Genomic DNA, 19,514 nt, shown 5'->3' with positions numbered 1-19,514 from the left:
GGATTTTAAATACATTCAAAGGAACACTTTCTCTTTGAATCATTATAATAGCTTACTTTTTTGGATGTCAAATTTATACCTAATAAGTAGTTTTCCACCTACCTGTAGACCAGCAGTGGTACTGGTGATTCCTTCCATAACTAAAAAAGGTTTTGAAATATACTGTGCTTCGAAAGAAGGAAGGAAAGGAAAGGAAAAGGAAAGGAAGGGGGGAGAGAGGGAGAGAAAGAAAGAGAGAGAGAGGAAGGAAGGAAGGAAGGAAAGAGGAAAGGAGGGAGGAAGGGAAGGAAGGGAGGGAAAGCAGGTTTCTGCTCTTAAAAGGCAGAAATCTGTGGTGCCAAATCTGGCCACTAGAGGGTGCTGGATAGCCAGTGACCTAGCCCTTTCCTAGAGCCTGAGATCTATCTTGCCCTTGTGAGAGTTCAGGACCTACCACTAATCATCTATGTGGAGCTCAGTGGCATCATGTTTTCTCAGTTCCAAATACCATTAATCTGATAGTGGTTCATCTTCCTTACTTCTCATGGACCAGGGATCGAGCTGAAAGCCTGTTCCCATCTTCCATAAACTTTTATACTCTTGAAGTCAATCAAGCTTTTCACTTAACCCCCTGCCCTTTCCAGAAGAGGCCCGCCCATTCAGAAGTCACTTTGGTTACAATTCAGTTGATTTAGGAGGATTTAATTTTATTCCATCCTACTGCTTCCGCTTTTGCTACTTTGCCTCAGATATTCTATGTTAATTTCTTAATGGGATTTAAGATGTTTTACAAAATAGTTACCAATTATTCAATATGTGGTCACTCTGCGAGGTTAAAACCCCACTACTGCTTAAGAATCAATAAACAGCATCTTCCTTTTTTTTTTTTTTTTTTTTTTAAGTGAGAGCAGAGATTTGGCAGGGGATGGGGAAACTTCTGCTGTCAGTCTAGCAAAACAGACTAGTGGGAAATCTGCCCTCTCTATTACTAGGTGGCATCATTCAGGATGATACTCATTAAAGGCTAATGAAAGACAAAATTTCTGGTGATTGAAAAATGAGGAGATAGCTAGCAAAATCTGCAGCTGCCTCAATATGAGCTAGCAAAATCTGCAGCTGCCTCAATATGCCTCTCTCCTTGGCCACCGTGGTTCAGCACAGCTGTCTGTTCTGAGTATCAGGCGGGCTGAGAGTGAGAGTGGTCTGCTTAAAAGGCTGGCAGCGAGCCCGGGTGAGATGAGGCAGTGGACACACCTGTGAGGGGATAGCCAGGCTCGGGCCCATGCCCATTTCTCACAGCTGCCAGTGAGTAGAAGAAATGCGGGGGCTGCTGGCAGCAGGCCTGGGGATGGGCCTAACAGTGACAGGACCATGCTCTTTAGTTGAAAGAACTGTGGCACGAAGAAGTTTGTTCAAGCGGATGTTCATAACTGAAAACAGGCTGGATGTTGTGGGAATCCGGAAATGGGCAGTGTAGTGTAGAATAGACTGCAGTTTTTGAGTTCATTTGAAAGTAATTCCTTTGTGCGCAGTATTTTTCAAAACTGCTTCATGCTTTCTGGTATTGCACGTCCACTCTGAATCTAATAAGGCGAAGGAAATTTCACTCATGATATTCTTGTATAAGAACGCCATGGAGGATTCTGGCATCTGTTGGTACCAGGCACTAGTCACTCAGTCTGTTAGGTCATTTATTCAGGATTGGGAGCTACATGATACTGTATGTTAATACCAAATAATTTCAGAATAATGATCCAAGTGGATTAGCTACTCTGAATAACAGCATATGTCAGTCACTCGCTAACAACATCTTGTAGAAAGTTCCTCATGAGCACATTGGATTTAACAGCCACATAGCTTTTTTGTTACTTTTCCACAGGAGGTAAACCAACAGTGTGTCGTTTATTTGGTCAGTAATTAAAGGTGCATTTTTCCTTTTATCCTTATTAAAATTGGACTTTTTAAGACTGAGCTGAAATTTCATACTGAAAAATAAAATGTAAAGATTTACTAGCATAACTACATTATATTAATGTATATTATTCGAACCAAAGCTCAAATTCTGATCCCCAAGTTTCCACTAGTGACCACAGTCTCCTGGCTTCCCAGTAGATGCAAAGGGAGACTATCCAATCGTCATGAAGTCCCCTCAGTCACAGTTCTCTGCCTCTGCTTTCGTGTCCACCCTGGTAGAGAGTCCACTCAGAAAGAGGTGTTTGGCTCAAGGGAAGATCAAGCCAGAAGTCTTGTTGCATCTGAGACAGGTGGCAGCTTGGTTCAGCTCAGTGCTGAAAAGTTCTGGGAACATTTGGGAGCACGCTCATTTTACAAGGTGGTATTACAGATTTAATTTTGATGCCATGTTCTCTGTTAAATTAGTTGATAACAAAAACAATTTTTAAAAATTTGACTTGGTGCCATTCTCATTTTTTTAAAAAAGACTTTGTGGAAAATTCACTTACTATAGGCATCTAAGTGTGAAATTTTTAGTTTGCAGTAAACTTTTACTCTAAGCTATTTTGTTTGTAAATGACACTGGCATATTACTTTCTCATCTTTATTTTCGGTGATTTATACATATTAGTCGTCCAGTCTAAGATGATGACGTAACTCACAAACACTACTGTCCTCTCCCCACACCAGAAAGTTGAAAGTTTGAAACATTCATATTTACATTTGAAAGTTGATGCCTCCTTCATAAGATAAATTTAAGCTAATAATTAGCCAATTTTGGGACTTCCCTGGTGGCGCAGTGGTTAAGAAGCTGCCTGCCCAGGCAGGGGACCTGGGTTTGAGCCCTGGTCCGGGAAGATTCCACATGCCACGGAGCAGCTAAGCCCGTGTGCCACAACTACTGAGCCTGCGCTGTAGAGCCCAGGAGCCACAACTACCGAGCCCACGTGCCGCAGCTACTGAAACCAGCTTACCTAGACCCCATGCTCTGCAGCAAGAGAAGCCACTGCAATGAGAAGCCCGCGCACCGCAACAAAGAGTAGCCCCCGCTCACTGCAGCTAGAGAAAGCCCACGTGCAGCAGCGAAGACCCAACGCAGCCATAAATAAATAAATAAACATTTAAAAGATAATAATGATTAGCCAATTTTATTTTCACTTAGTCTCATTTTATATTTTCTTTTACTTTAAATTAATAGCACTTATGAACATGTATTAAAACGACTATTAATGAAAGGATAAGGGCAGAAGCTATCAGCTTCTGTTTTATTCACTTGGTGGTTTTGCTTTTAAGTTTGCGCAAGACTGATTGTTATTAAAGTAGGCAGCGGTTTTATTTTTTAACATTTTCATAGGAGCCTTCCTATCCTTTTTTCTTCCCCCTATCCTTTTAAATTCCTGAATTTCTTTGTGGGTTTTTAATTGAATCTGTACCTTTGTTTGGGAAATTAAAAATACTGTTTCAGTCACAAATCATGCCATTCTAAAATTGATGATTATGTTAAAATGTTTCCTTTTTGGTAAATTTTATTTTCTAAATCTCATGTGGCAACTAAGGATGAGGCACTGTGATCAAAATTTATTGTTACTCTTTAAGTTTTTAAAAAACTTTTTACCATATTATGAGTTTATGTTTTCATAAGTAGCTATCAGACCATGATTCTTATTCTATGGTGTCTTAAAAGAACTACGGATTTAGATGCCTCAAAACTAAAGTATTAGGAATCCTGTTGATTTGTAGGTGTTGCTTCACTGTTTTAAAAAATCATGTAATACAGTCTGAGTTTCATGGTTTGTGGTTTTCAGCTGACCTCTATTTTATTTTAAAACCCTTTCTATAGGTGGGCAAAGTAAATTTTGCATCTTTATGGTATGAAGATAGACATAATTTAAATTGTCAGGATAAGTATTGTGGTATCACTGCAGCAGAAAATTGTATAAACGGTTGTATGCACTCAGGGATATTAGTAAGAATTATGTCCTCCCAGAGCACTTCATTCCATGCATGTTTGCCAAAGGAGTAAACTATGGTATTTATTATCATTCTGAAGAATTTTTTGACAGAAGCCATTTTTCTAAGAGAAGAATGAGTCGAAATCAAAATTAAATATATTACCAGACACGCAGAATAAACATGTAATGGAGCATGGGCCTATCCTATAGTGAAATAAATGAAATATGCTGGGTAATATCTCTGGTTTTCCCAGATACTCTTTTTGCTTTTCTTCAGTTGCAAGTGCGCCTGCTTGATCCCACACACACTTTTTTTCTTTTTTTAGAGTTAACGGATATGTACCATAACGTTGAAAGGGACTTTTCCTATTGCCACACACGAGCGCTGTTGTCCACAACCAAAAACAGCAGGCGCTACGTATCCCATATTCTAAAGAGGGCCACCAACGATTGAGACCAGACACCTCCCTGCAGGGTTTGCTAAGAGCCCCACCATTTTTCATTCATTCAGTATATATTTATTAGGTACCTGCTATGTTCCAGGCAGTGTTCTAGGCACTGGGGATGCAGCTGTTTGCAGAAGTTCCTATCCTAATGTAATTCACAATCTGGCGGTCTAGTGGAAGGGGAAGAAAGTAGCTCTCTTCTTGCTTAGATTAAAGGTGGAGGTGGGGGCACTTCCAGAGAGCCATTCATAGTGATCGGCGTGCCTACAGGAAAGGCAGACTGGCCTCTGGTGTCCCAGCCAGTTGCTTGCTAAGCTGGTTGAACTTGCAGACCCACTGATGTGCCTGCCACTAGAGCAGAGTTCAGTGAGCAAGTTCCTGGGAGTCTGGAGGGTCTATTAACATGGATGTCTGCTTCTTTCCCAAAGACTTCTGTTGGCAGAGCCAAGGCCTGCAGAATTACTAAGGACCACGGTGTAGTGTTCTAGGAAAGAAGAGACTAAGGGACCTCTCCCCTTCCTTAGGTCCTGGTGGCCCCTGGAGAGTGTAGAAAAGAACCTCTGCAATCTCTGTGGCTCTAAAAAAGGTGATCAGAAGTCAGAATGCTACTGAGGGGGTTTCCAGGCCAGAGGAGACAATACCCCACCCAGGGAGCTGCCCCTCCTCAAGAGAGGTGAGCACCAGGGTAATACCGACCACCACATCAGAAATCCATACACACCCCTTCTGCCCTCCAGCACCAGGAATCAAGCCAGAGCAGGGCCAGGGAAACGTCTCCCCAGCTGACAAGCAACCATTTATGTCAAAAGATCCTTCCCTCTTTCCCAGCTCCTAACACCAGAGAAGAAGTAGACCTTGAGATTGAAAAGAGGTGGGGGAGAAGGTTCTGGGTGCAGATAACATCCCTTCCTGCCAGTCTCTTGGTCTTTCTGTGCAAGCCCGTACTGAGGGGAGGGATGAGATTTATATTTAATATGAGATTGAAGTTTGTAATTGGTCTGGACTTTCAACAATGAAAAGTGACCTGGGACTTCCCTGGTGGCTCAGTGGTTAAGAATCCCCCTGCCAATGCAGGGGACACGGGTTCGAGCCGTGGTCCGGGAAGATCCCACATGCCGCGGAGCAGCTAAGCCCATGTGTCACAACTACTGAGCTTGCGCTCTAGAGCCTTCAAGCCACAACTACTGAGCCCTTGTGCCACAACTACTGAGCCTGCAAAGCCACAGCTACTGAGCCCATGCGCCTAGAGCCCCGTGCTCCGCAACAAGAGAAGCCACCCCAATGAGCAGCCTGCGAACCACAACGAAGAGTAGCCCCCGCTCGCCGCAACTGCAGAAAGCCCGCGCGCAGCAACGAAGACCCAACACAGCCAAAAATAAATAAATAAAATAAATTTTTAAATAAATAAATAAACAGCAATTCAGTAAAAAAAACAATTATTCAAAGTGTTAATCAGAATCACCGAAATAAGGAATCAAAACTAATAGAGCTTTTCCATCTGCCCCTTAATTGATCTGGAAAGATTTAATTAGTAGTTGGTTTCGCGTTACTCAGATTTTGTTGCTCTGGGCCTAGAACTTTTTAGCTGCTTACAGTATAGCAGAGTTATGCATGAATTAAGTTTTTCCTGATATTTTTAGCAGGCAAAACTACTTACTAGAAACTGAAAAACATAAAAGGAATGGGTATTCAATTGCCATTGAGGAATGCAACTGAAATTTCATCGTTCTTTTTTTTTCTACGGGTGGCTCAGATTTCTGTAGGACAAGATAACTATAGTAACGCCCATCAGCTTGTAGCTCAGTGCTGGATCCAAGCAAAATAACACATCAGACCAACTATGGGACAGTCTGAATGGACACAGGCAGTCTTGCTTCTTTGTCAGGTGGACATCATGTTAGTTTTGTCACAGCATATCTCTTTTTATTGATAAAATTATGGCATCTATCCCAAAGGGCTACGCAGAAATGTGTTTATATTTCTAGAGAGCTGATTAAATAGAAAAATGCTTAATAAACATATACATACTTATTTCATAAGGCCAATTATAGCTAAAATACATTAATATCTTTTAAGTAAAATACTCCACGAGGTACAATCTGGGAGGAAAGGTGGGATTTTTTAAATGTTTCCCTATTTTTAATCTATAAACAATCTGTTAATAAAAAAAAACTCTTTTATTTGATAATTGGCCTTTGAAGTGCTTTTGTAGTTCTTGGGAGACCTAAGAAATTGTTCTCACTAGGCTCTAATCCAAACTTATGTGGGTGGATTCGATGTTGTCTTTGAGTGCCTGTGTAGGCACCGCCAGCTATCGGACCTAGGGTGGGTCACTTGGTCTCTGAGTGTCCTCACCTATAAAAGGGAGTTGGTAATATCTACCCCATAAAGTGACTGTTAGGATTAAATGACTTAATGCACAGGACCTAGGATAGTGTCTGGCCCCTTGTAAATGATCAAAAATCGGCACTTTCCCCTTCTCCTCCATTGATAGCCACAAGAAACGATGTTCTCCCTTTTCCTTGGGAATGAAAAAATCTAAATGTCTTCAATTTACCATAGATGCTCTGAGGTTAAACAGACGCTTAATGCAGTTTCCAGTTACAATCCCAGAATATTTTGTAGTCGTTCAGTCATTCAGCCATAGACAGGGGCCACTCAGCTCAGAACAGGGTTACATGTACAATCTTCCATCCAGATAGGTAAATAGTGTCTATTTGAGGAAGAAGGCTCTGCCAGTAGATTTAATGTTAATGTAGATTTTAAGAACGTGTACGGTGAGGAATTCAGCCTTCCTTCTATAATGTGTCAAGAGTCTGAAATTATCACTCTCTTCATTAGTTTTAAATGTATATGTAGGGTTTCTTTAAGAAAGCTTCCAAGTTCATTGACTTGAGAACTCTTTTATTGTATTCTTCTCAGTGCCAGAAATTAAATCAGGAAATTCCATAATGTATTGATGTTTTAATTTTTTTTTTTTAACTTTTAAGTGCTACCTATTATCCCTGTTGCTTAGCAGAAGGCCCCTTACCTGTTCATAGATATCTGAACTAACCAGTGGACTTGACTGGACTTTTGCTAGTACTTTGGTGTGTCTCCCGTCTCATTGTTAGTAAAATGACTGTGGCAGCCTCCATGAATAGTGTTCTGTAAAACCAAACCAGATTCTGTTCAACACAGTAAAAATTTGAGCTAAAGTGGAGTATTAGGGGGAAAAGGAGTATGTCGCTCCAGGCCACAAACAACTCAAAACAGTTTGAGGCATGCACTGGTAAATCTTACAAAACGCTATAGGCAATTCAGCATCAAAATTGCCATAGAAAATTATTGTTGTTAGCCATTCTGTTGCTAGTTCGTATTGTTAGAATTGCTAGCAGATGGGGAAATGGATGAGTCAGGATACAGTATTAGCAGTCCATATTTTTTTAATCACAGGCCACTAATAAGGTCTGTAGCATCTGTGAGATTTATTTAAACAGTTGCTAGGAAGAGTTTGTTTTCCCAGTAAACACAGCAAACCTTATACACGGGTTTTTTGATTGACTCTTTGACTAAATGTGTTAACGTTAACATGTAAGACCATTTGTTTCATTGTGATGGTTATCTCATTTGACAGACTGATTATACCAGCAACTCGTAGACCCATTAAGTCTTGAAATGTTATCACATTTAAGCATTTTGAAACTTCATGATCCTGTTTCTGCTATTTTTTGAAATTAAGACTTTTTAAAAAGCCCTCATGTAATTAGGACTATTTTTGACAAAACAAAATAATGTAGAAATCTGAGTGTTCCCCCCTTACAGCTTTTAAGATGAAATTGTTTTGGAAAATAATTCCTTCTTACTTAATTTTACTGACAGCTCTTCCTGATCTAGTCATAAGAATGTTTGCTCTTCTTGGCCATTTGAAATGACAGATATCAGGGGGCAAGACATATTAATAAAAGCAGAGAATAAAATCAATTTCCATAAAAGGGTTTAAACGGAGATTGGGTATATTGAATCACAGGGGCCTGAGAGAAACACATTTTGAGATCTGGGATTATTAAAAGTCATTGCACATGACTAAGTCATTTGTTTAGCAGAAACATGAACTATAAAGTTGGGTTGAGTTAAGCCTCACAGAATCTCACTGCAAAAGAGAACCTTAGAGATGATCTACTCTAACTTCCTTAGTCTAGGTGCGGAAATGAGAGCTAGCTTGCTCAAAGTTACCCTCCTGGTTAATGGCAGAGACATGACCCGACCCTTAGGTCAACGCTGTTTTTTATTATACCAAGTCTGATATTCTTAATCTAGCACGGCCAGAGAGTTCAACAAGTTCAGTCACCACAGATTGGGGGGTGTGCTGCTGAGAAACTTCTTCGGTCTTCAACCTGAACTGAAAGGGAAAATGGTTTTTTAAGTATTCAGCTATGAAGGCCACAGTGAATAGAAAATACCGCACTTGACATTTCTATACAGCAGTCTTTTAAAATGAAATAAACTGCAGAAGTTCAGCAAAAGATAGAATGGCTATCTTCTTTAAGCTTCAGGCCAGTAAACTAGGATCTCCCAGCTCTTATAAAAAGTTTAAAATAAGTTAAAGAATCTAAGAAAAACCCCAAATTTTTAAAGAATAATAATTAGATAGATGAGTGGATGGATACTTGTTTATAAGTTAAATGAAAAAGTCAAAACTACATTTTAATGGGAGTCAACATTTTGTTTGAAAATTAGTACAGTTTGGCGTATGAGTGACAGCTTGAGTAAGCAGCTCATTTTGTTAATAACAGTCCTAGATTATCACATTTTAATCCAGGAGGTAAGAAGATTACAGATCAAGATCCAAAAATATTATATTTTTCAGTATCCCTTAAAAAAAGAAAACCCAATATAGGTATTCAGATTGAAAACTCACTTACTAGCTCTTACATAAAACAGTAGCATAAGTAACTCTGTAATGTGAGAAGTTAAGATAGAAAACAAGATTAAATCAACCCATAGATAATTCTGACAGTTCAAACTTTTAATAATTAGAATTATTTCTGAACTCTATGAGAAGTATTGAAAAGCTGCTAATTATTATTAGCAGCACACCTCCAAATCTGTGGTGACTGAACTTGTTGAACTCTCTGGCCGTGCTAGATTAAGAATATCAGACTTGGTATAATAAAAAACAGCGTTGACCTAAGGGTCAGGTCATGTCTCTGCCATTAACCAGGAAGGTAACTTTGAGCAAGCTAGCTCTCATTTCCTCACCTAAGCTAAGGAAGTTAGAGTAGATCATCTCTAAGGTTCTCTTTTGCAGTGAGATTCTGTGAGGCTTAACTCAACCCAACTTTATAGTTCATGTTTCTGCTAAACAAATGACTTAGTCATGTGCAATGACTTTTAATAATCCCAGATCTCAAAATGTGTTTCTCTCAGGCCCCTGTGATTCAATATACCCAATCTCCGTTTAAACCCTTTTATGGAAATTGATTTTATTCTCTGCTTTTATTAATATGTCTTGCCCCCTGATATCTGTCATTTCAAATGGCCAAGAAGAGCAAACATTCTTATGAATAGAAAAAAAAGTTTCTCAAGTAATGAAACAATATTGTTCTAAAACTCATCGCTTTTTCTGTGACTCTGTTTTTGAAGCAGCTGTGGGCTCTGTCTCCGCATTCGAGTTTTTCCTCTTACTGCATGGCAGCTTATTTGGTCACTTAGCCAAGTCATGTGTCCTCAATGTTTGTAAAGGTTGTCAAACTACAACATTCTTTAACTGTGTTAAGGCCTGAAGATTTAAGAATCATTGTTAGTTGTGCAAGTTATATTTTGTCATTAAGTTCAAAACTAAATTTTGTTAAATAGAATTAGCCTATAACATATAAAAGTCATTTCCAGATGAGTTATTCATTTTTGTACATTTTTCGTATACAGTAAAAACCACAATGTATGCATGTTCTAAAATTCTTTTATTTATTTGACTTAACCAAATTCTAAACCCTGACAAATATAGAAGACTTGATACTACAACACTAGTTTACTCTGCATTTATTTTGGAATTAGTCAACTGGCTTATAGTTATGGTAATACAGCTACTTTGTATTCCATGTAGAAAGAGGGTTCATAAGTAACATTTCTTTCCTATATAAAAAAAAATGTAAATTCAAGTTGATTTACCACAAGCTCTATTAATCCATAAACGTAATTCTGAAGGGATTTCCATCTTGCTCTTTATAAATATTTTCAAGAAACTTGATTTTAGTGAAGGAAATTTTCATCACAGCAATATTGATATTAGTTCAGGAAGCTCAACTTTTTCTTCTGATATTATCCTTATTAGCTCTCAGAATTGTTTTAATTTGATTAGTATTTTAAAAGGGTGGTAGTGGATTGTATGGTACTATAGGGTCATTTTTATCATCATGAGTCTGTATAAATTGTTATCTGGTTTGCGCATCATTTTACTACCAAGGCATCGAGAGTACTGTTTCCCAAGAGATTGAAAAAGCTGCTTCTGCCATGTTTCCCACCCCAAACCATTTTTATGCCTGTGGGAGCCTTGATAGCTACAGAAACACAGAGTGCTAAATATGTTATTAGGGCTTAACTGGAAGTCAAAACTCAACCAGACGTTCATATCTATAAATCATACCCATTTTTATAAGAAGTGGAAATTTTTACCAGTTAACCTCACTTTTTTTTTTTAATTTATTAATTAATTTATTTATTTATGGCTGTGTTGGGTCTTCGTTTCTGTGCGAGGGCTTTCTCTAGATGCGGCGAGCGGGGGCCACTCCTCATCGCGGTGCGCGGGCCTCTCACTATCGCAGCCTCTCCTGCTGTGGAGCACAGGCTCCAGACGCGCAGGCTCAGCAGTTGTGGCGCACGGGCCCAGCTGCTCCGTGGCATGTGGGATCTTCCCAGACGAGGGCTCGAACCCGTGTCCCCTGCATTGGCAGGCGGATTCTTAACCACTGTGCCACCAGGGAAGCCCCATCCTCACTTTTTTTTAGTCTAGATGACACCATAATCTAGAGTTATTTAGGAATATATGGCTATTTCTGTTCTGTTGACAAAATAAGAAAAGCCTCTGACCACAAATGTTAAGGTTTGGGGGTTATTTTCTGTTGGATATCATAGGCAGATTGTAAGATCAGGGAGAAAATCATCTTTTCCTGGATAATCTTATCCTCATCAAGAGCTTCAGTTATAAACTAAATGCTGATGATTCCCTAAGTCTGTGTCTTCAGCTTGAATCTTTCTCCTGAGTTCCAAAACCCCAAATTATAATCCATATCTGATATCTCTACCTTGATGCCATTAACTCCCCTACCTTATTAATGGTATCAGTCTCTACCCCATGACCCCAGCTTGAAGCCAGAATCATCCTTAACCCTTCCTTCTTTCTGGCCCTTCATAATCAGTCAGTGAACAAAGAAAGCCCTATCAATTGTATTGATATTTTCAAGACTCTCCAATCCCTCTCTTCTTCTCAGTCTCCACTTCCATTTTCCTGGTTCAAGACTCATCCTCTGAGTAGACTGTTGAACCCGCTAACAGGTCTTCCTGCCTCCATTTTTCCCCCATGGCAATCCATTTTCTCTACCTGCTATTGGAGATATTTTTCTAAAGCTCATTCATATATGATCATGTTTTGAGCACCAATTATGCTCAAAATTATCAAACATTTCTTTCTTTTCTACAGAAAGTTTGTAGCAACACACTTAAGGCCCTTAGTCATCTGGCCTCTCCTCTCTTTCCTCTCCTAATCCCCTCCCCCATGGATCCTTCCTACATCCCAGCAGTCAGCTGACATCTCGAAAGATGCCAGGCATTTGTGTGCCTTGTACGTCTCTGCTCACGCTGTTACCCTTCTCCCCTGTCCTGTTTCCTGACTTCTCAGCTCTCTCCTCCACTAGTGAGTTAGCTGTGCATGGACCTGTCTTGCCAGCTAGATTGCAAGCTCTTTGTGGGGTAGTGTTCTATTCATCTCTGCATCTTCAGTGCTTGGTCCGTAGAAAATATCAATAAATGTTTTAATAAATGAATCCTCTGAAGTTCTCGGATGGCCCACCAGAAAACATAACTATGTATGTATCTCATGTAGTCGAAGTCAGATTTCCTGTAACCTCGACCTTATACAGCCACAAATATGAAGTTAAATTTTAAACACACACACACAACACACACACACGCAAAACAGGTATAACAAGCTTCAGCAATAAAGCCATGCTCTGTCTTTCCTAAAGTAGCCTCGAGCTGTCACTCAGAAGCTGTTTATTCTTATTTAGTCTAATGCCTTATAGGACTGTTGAATTGCCTTTCTGGTTTGCAATAAGTGAACAGACTTGGAGTAGAGAGAGAGGATATCCACTCAATGATGGCAAAGAAAGGAGCTCATAGCTTTCCCTCAAATGAAGATAAAAAGCCAAAAAGAAGAGAGGAAATTAATACATGGTATAGATTAGTCATAGATATTAATAATGATGATTCATCATAAGGAAAGGTTGTTTTAGGTCCTGCTTTAGAAGGCAGCATAATCTGTAAAATACTTTATAAAGATTTTCTGTTAAAAATGGTTGAAACAGTCTTATCACTTAAAGAACTAAGATTTAGATACTTCATGAATTTACTTATTGGAACACCTAATTCCCTAACAATGCCAACTGATGGTTCTCTAGTATCACAGACCTGTTTTTCACAAATTCTGCATATTGATAATATAAAAGTCTATTAGAGAAGAAAAATTTTTCTTCTAAGTAGCTTCTTTCTCTGAATTCAGTCCATTCCTTTAGTATAATATTTATAAACTATTGGCAGTTTGCCCCAGTAAGATAGTATAAGGTATTTATAAGATATTTAGTGCAAAAATTGTTTGCTTTGTATGATGTTATGTCTCCTAATTATAGTGTAACCCATTCCTTTGAGTCATTTATTCTGTATTCCTGTTTATCTACCCACCTTTGTGTCTTCATATTTAGCAGTATAGTTTAATAGTTTCTAGGTATGTATACAAGCTCTAAAGTTTAAATATTTTTGGAATACCTGGGGGTAGACGTGAAACCCATGCATAAAAAATCAATTATAAAATAGTCCATGAGTCTAGAATCAAATACTAAATGGTGGTCTTTAAATTTTGAATGTTATATAGAAATTCAGAGATAAGAAAGATAACATAGGCTAAAATAGAGACAAAGTGGAATTGGATCTTATGTAGACGGCACTCAGCCTTGTCTTTCTCAGTGATACGTGGCTGTGTGTGGTCTCTATTGGCCCTTCATCTCACTATCACAGAAAGTTTCAAGATTCCCTGTTAGCTTATTCTTTATCCCCACAGTGATTTGAACAATAGTGATCAAATAACAGATTAATACTTCCATTAAAAATTAATTACAGGACTTCCCTGGTGGCTCAGTGGTTAAGAATCCGCCTGCCAATGCAGGGGACACGGGTTCGAGCCCTGGTCCGGGAAGGTCCCACATGCCGCGGAGCAACTAAGCCCGTGCGCCACAACTACTGAGTCTGTGCTCTAGATCTGGCAAGCCACAACTGCTGAGCCCAAGTGCCACAACTACTGAAGCCCGTATGCCTAGAGCCCGTGCTCTGCAACAAAAGAAGCCACCACAATGAGAAGCCCGCACACCACAACAAAGAGTAGACCCCGCTCGCCGCAAACTAGAGAAAGCCCACGTGCAGCAACAAAGACCCAAAACACCCAAAAAAAATAAATAAATAAATTTATTTTAAAAAACAATTAATTACAGCAGAAACTAACACACCATTGTAAAGCAATTATACTCCAATAAAGATGTTAAAAAAATTAATGAAGTATGTAATAATATAATACTATGCTTTCTATATACATGTATATAATAGTATATAATATAATAAGCTAGGGTTTTTTTTTTTTAATGATGTTTGACTAAAAAATAACAGGGCATATTTTAGATATATACCAGAACTTCTTATACACCAAAGCAAGTGGTAGTCACCTTCAGAGTCATCACCCTGGGAGCCAATGCCCTCTCTCCCATAACACTGTCATTCTTATATTCTTGGAACTCCTCTTCTGCATTTCTTCAGTCTCTGACTCATTCTTTTCAGTATCCTCAGTGGTGACAAACCTTTTTCAGTTGAGAATGGATTTGATTTTGGGAACCAAGGGTCACTTAGGGCCAGGTATGATGAGTAAGTTGGAGGATCAAGCTGAACAATGCTACTTTTGGTTAAGATTGCCATGTGACTGTAAGGTCATGAGAGTGTTTTCTGGCTTGGCTTATAAAGTAACCAAAGACAGTTCTCTTCTGAAAACAAAATACAAGCTGCAAGTGTTATCATATTAAAACCGAGTCTGGATTACTCTCATGTAATTTCCTGCTCCAAAGTTGATCATGGCTCCCTGAAGTCCAAACCTGGCTTTGGCTGGCTTCCAGGACCCCACCAGCTCCTAGTTTTCTGTCTAGTTTTCTGTCCTTATTAGTTCTTCCTCCTCAGCACAGCAGGCCCTCCTCTCAGGGCCCCGCTCACTGCCCTGAGGTATCCCCGTTTCCAAGGACCAGCATAGTCCCTGCTCCCTAAAGGGAATCATGTCTCCATTAAATTTATAGCAAGGCTCCTCTCTTTTTTGTTGGGAATCTGTTTTTTAAAAAAACAAAAACCAATGGATGCTTTTCCCAGGAAAATGTACACATGAACATGCAGAATTTTTCACATGAGAAGCTTAGTCACGGATTTGAGTTAAGAACCTGTCACTATAATCTGTACCACATACAATAGGGCTTAATTGTATAGGGTCTGGCATAAGTCCCTAAATATTTATAGTTGCTAATCTTACCCTTCAAACTAATTTGTAAGTTTCTAAGGCAAGGAAATAGTTTAGTACTTCTATGCTTCCCTTACAACACCTACCAAGATGCTGAGTATGTAATAGCAAATAGTAGATCATTTTGCTTTAACAGACTTTTAAAAAATCACCTGTCTGCCACCATTGCTTTAATAGTTTCTGAAGGAGACAGAGTGTTAGATTTTTTTTAAATGTTAATAAGATAAAAAGCCCAGGTGTTAGGTTATATATTTCAGGGCATCCTATAGGCCCTGAGGCAATATCCCTAAAATGTTTCTCTGGAGATAATCCATATCTTGCTGTTTTGACATGTAAGTAAATACAGTAAAGCTCCGGATGCCACAGATCCTGTTATGTAGAACAGATCTTATGCCCCATTCACACAGGACATGAGGCCTCTCTTCTGTTGTTACACAGAAAACCAGTAAAGGATGTGCCAGTGGTGCCCCCAGAAGCTAGCATAATCAAACTAAATCATTATAGTCAAACTGTATCATTTAGTCAAATCATATCATTACTGTCAAACTATAACATATACAGTGAACACGTGACAGGTATTTCATTTTCAAATTGGCCAAGCCCATGTCAGAACCTACACAGCACTGTTTGTATCAGGTTTGGGATATTTTGAATCAGAAATTTAAAACCATGTCTTATCAAAATGCTTGGGGTAAAAGTATTCTAGATAATTTAATTTTCTGGTTAACCAAGTGCTTAAAATTTAAGCATTTGGTAAAATGCAGAATAGAACGGTTAATTTAACCTGTATTCAATCTTGTCACATCCTTGGGTGATCTCTGCAAGTGTTTATGATTATCGTAGCTCTCCATAGATGGCAAGGGTGTGAGAGAGTAGAGTGAATATATCCAGAACATATCCTGAAAGTCTGTTTGTTGACGATGGTGGATTTGTCTTTCTGCCTTTTTTAAAACAGATACATTTTATTAGCTTATTTTTCTCATTTGTTTTTTCCTAAAAGCAGAGTTTTTTATTGTTTCGTTGCAGATTACTTGGGGTTCTTGCAAGATGTGGCTTCTTGGTTCTTGAGGGAAGGAATTCCTGTTTTAATTGTTGAGCCATATTTCAAATATGACGTAAAGAGTTGAAATATTCATGCTAAAACTCATTAGACTTTAACCTATTGTAGATAATTTTACTATTTTAATATCTTCTTTTTTTTTTTTCTATATCCAGTTAAAAAATCTAAGTTTAGAAGAACTACAGATGCGGTTAAAAGCGCTGGACCCCATGATGGAAAGAGAAATAGAAGAGCTTCGTCAAAGATACACTGCGAAAAGACAACCCATTCTGGATGCAATGGATGCGAAGAAAAGAAGGCAGCAAAACTTTTGAGTCTAATTTCTTTTCTGTTTGTTTCTATGACTATTCTGGAGACCAAGAAACCACTAAGAATTGAAGGAATATTATGATTTTTTTTTTTAATCTCTAAAATTTGTGCTCTATGACCAGGCAACAGTCAAAAACTGATGATGGTACAAACCCAGGTAAATCCCCAAAAGACAGAACTTAATACTGTTTCCACTGTGTTTTCATTCTTAAATGATGGAAACAGCAGAAATGCATTCTTCTCTGCATCTGTCAGCTGCATACTGGCACTAAAACTGTGTTGTAAAATGAAGGCTGTGTTTAGAAACCTTGAAAATCCAAAGCTATTGTTTAATTGTACAGCACCGAAGGGCTTTATGTTACAATATTCTTTATTCTCTTTTAGTAGCCTATTTATTGTATCCCTTTAGGTAAATTTATTTATTTATGCTATTTCACTTTGTTCTGTTTTTTAAGGACAAGATCAGGATAGCTTTCGTGAAGGTAGGGACATATTAATAGATGATAATGTACAACCAAATTATACTGTAAGCAGGGAGCTATGGGGTTACTTACATTCCTTGATTTCCAGGATAGTTTTCCAATAGAAGCAAAGCAATAATAGCAATAGTACACAAATGGGCCAGGCATTTTTTATACTGAAGCAATAATTCCATTTTTACCTTCTGAAATTTTAATTTTTTAATTTTGATGTTTGGTACAAATAGGACTATATATATTTAGGTCATACAGAGCTATAATGTTTAAAACCAAAGAAATCAGTGGAACCCTTGCACAAAAAAGTATGGTAAATATTTTTAAAGAAATAAATCCTTAAGACAAATGTAATTGTTAATATTGTTTCATGTTTCATGTGTAGGTCTGATAGCTAAACTGTATCAAATTGTAGTAAGCTCATCAGATTTATTTCTGTGAGTATGTGCTCAACTGTTACAGACTTTTTTGTTGATTTCACTTATTTCCTGGGAATTGGTAAACGTCATGTGCCTGACCATAACAAAATAGCAAAAACATTTGTACTGAACTGTGCAAGCCTTGGGGACTGAAAAAAAAAAGATTAAAACCATTAAAAAGAAACTCATTTCTAAGCTGAATGATCATTTGCATGATTGAACCGGGACCAGTCATTTCCTAAACTACATATGGCCATCTTGACAGCATTTGTTCTTTTGTGTGTTTAATTACTATGTTTAAATCATAAAGACAAATAAATGTTACTGTGCCACCCAACACATTTCATCTCTATCTTTTTTTAAAACTGATGACCTGGATTCTGTCTTTTCCAGGCAAGGAAGGTATCTTAGTCAGGACAGGCTAGATTATGCAGTGATAACAACTCTAAACCTTCAGTGACTTAACATAACCCAGGTTATTTGTCACTCGTGTGCCCTGCTCCTGTCCTTCACACCCAGGGACCCTGCTGACCGAGCCTCCACCATCTGCAACGTTGGTGGTCACCACAGCAAGGGAAGGAGCCCTGATGAGTCTCACATTAGCTCCAGCCAGCAGTGACAGAAGGTGTGTCATCTCTGGAAACTTCTATTCCTTTTTAAAATGGCATTGTGCCCCAGGTAATGCCTGGAGTAACATTTGTCCTTGCCGTGTTAAGTCCTTACAAATAGTAAATTGTGTAATTTGATACAAATTATAAGATAGTTATAAAATAGTGGTAAATATTGAAGACTTTATAAGGAGTATTAAAAATGAAAACTGAATTTACAGTATATGCTTCAGCTACATCTGTTTGGGAAAATCAGATGAGTCAATCAACTCAAACATCCCACCCTTTTTTTTCCTTTCTTAATTGTTTTTCTTTTCAGTAAACTGCCCAACACCTCGCCTAATTTGATGGAAACAAATGGCTGACTTGTTATAAGCCAAGTAAAGCCACCTACATGAAATGACAAGAAATCTATGAAGGTGATTTCTCTCCAGTTTGCTAAACTAGAAAATTTATGCAAATTAATTCAATGGGGCCTGTTAACTACTCTTACTAATAAAGTCTCAACAAGAATCCTCCTTTTAATAATAAGTATCCCATGTTCCAATCATATTGTAACTTTTATGTGAATAGACTTTATATACTGTTGTTGTATTTGTCTTTTTAAATATATGTATATAAACGTATGTATATGTATATGTAACTCTCTTAATATGTATATTTAAGAGAGTTACAAACAATGGGCATTGTTTTACTTTAGAGCCTTAGGAAGCTCCAGAACATTTCAGGATAACCTGCCTTAAAATTTTCCTATCTTCTCACTCTCTGCCCACCACCAATCAAAAAAGGGAATTTAAAATTTTGAAGACCCAAAAGCCATTAAAGAAACTTTCAAGTCTAGGTCAGCCTTGATTAATCATTATTCTTAGGAAAGAGTTTTCTAGTTATTTTAATGAGTTTAAGAAGAAGCCTCTTATTATTTTAACCTTGGTTGCTGAGAACATTCCAAAAGTAGGTAAGTGTACTTTATGCACAACCCCCCCCCCACCGTCCTTTAATAGATACAGTATTGTAAATGTAATTGAAGCTAATGAGTAAGGATTTCATCTTGCTGAAAAGCCAGCATCATTGTATATGTTGGCCTGTGGATGAGAAAATATTTTCTTTGATTTAATGAACTTAGATAACTCATTTCTACAGACTTAGAATACCCTTAGCTTATTTTAGCATAAATAGTTTTATGTTCAAAATATGAGCTAATTTGGCCAATATAAATTGGACAAGAAAATGTATTTATTTAAATGGTTTTCAAAATAATAACACCTATTACTTGGGACACTTATGTGTGTCAGATACTATGCTAAACAACCTTACATGTATTACTTACATGCTTTTGAATTTCTTTCTTCTGCTTATTTATTGAATCACATCCCCAAGGTTTAAAATCACTCTCTACTCACTAAAGAATATATAGCTTGTCTAGCGGAAATTATATAATATATTAATAAGATGTTTTTAACTTAGTCACAGGAAATCTCTTCAAATTACTGACACATTAGCATTCAATAGGAATGCTATTT

The 19,514-nt window shown here is 38.0% G+C and overlaps 1 protein-coding gene across 2 annotated transcripts in view; it reads left to right on the top strand.

Annotated features, from left to right (window-relative positions):
* The window catches only part of STK3 (serine/threonine kinase 3), a 310,598-nt gene extending 292,875 nt beyond the window's left edge, over positions 1–17,723 (top strand). For both annotated transcript variants that reach the window (XM_082432738.1, XM_082432736.1), the window contains one exon: positions 16,341–17,723. In XM_082432738.1, coding sequence (XP_082288864.1) covers positions 16,341–16,499 — 159 coding nt within the window. In that variant the 3' untranslated portion in view covers positions 16,500–17,723. The remainder of the gene's footprint in view (positions 1–16,340) is intronic.
* The last annotated feature ends 1,791 nt before the right edge of the window (positions 17,724–19,514 follow it).

The sequence above is a fragment of the Balaenoptera physalus genome (assembly GCF_965194825.1).
Source record: "Balaenoptera physalus genome assembly, chromosome: 17".
Classification (NCBI taxonomy): domain Eukaryota; kingdom Metazoa; phylum Chordata; class Mammalia; order Artiodactyla; family Balaenopteridae; genus Balaenoptera; species Balaenoptera physalus.
The sequence above is the reverse complement of the archived record's forward strand: the minus strand, read 5'-3'. Positions and strand labels throughout refer to the sequence as shown.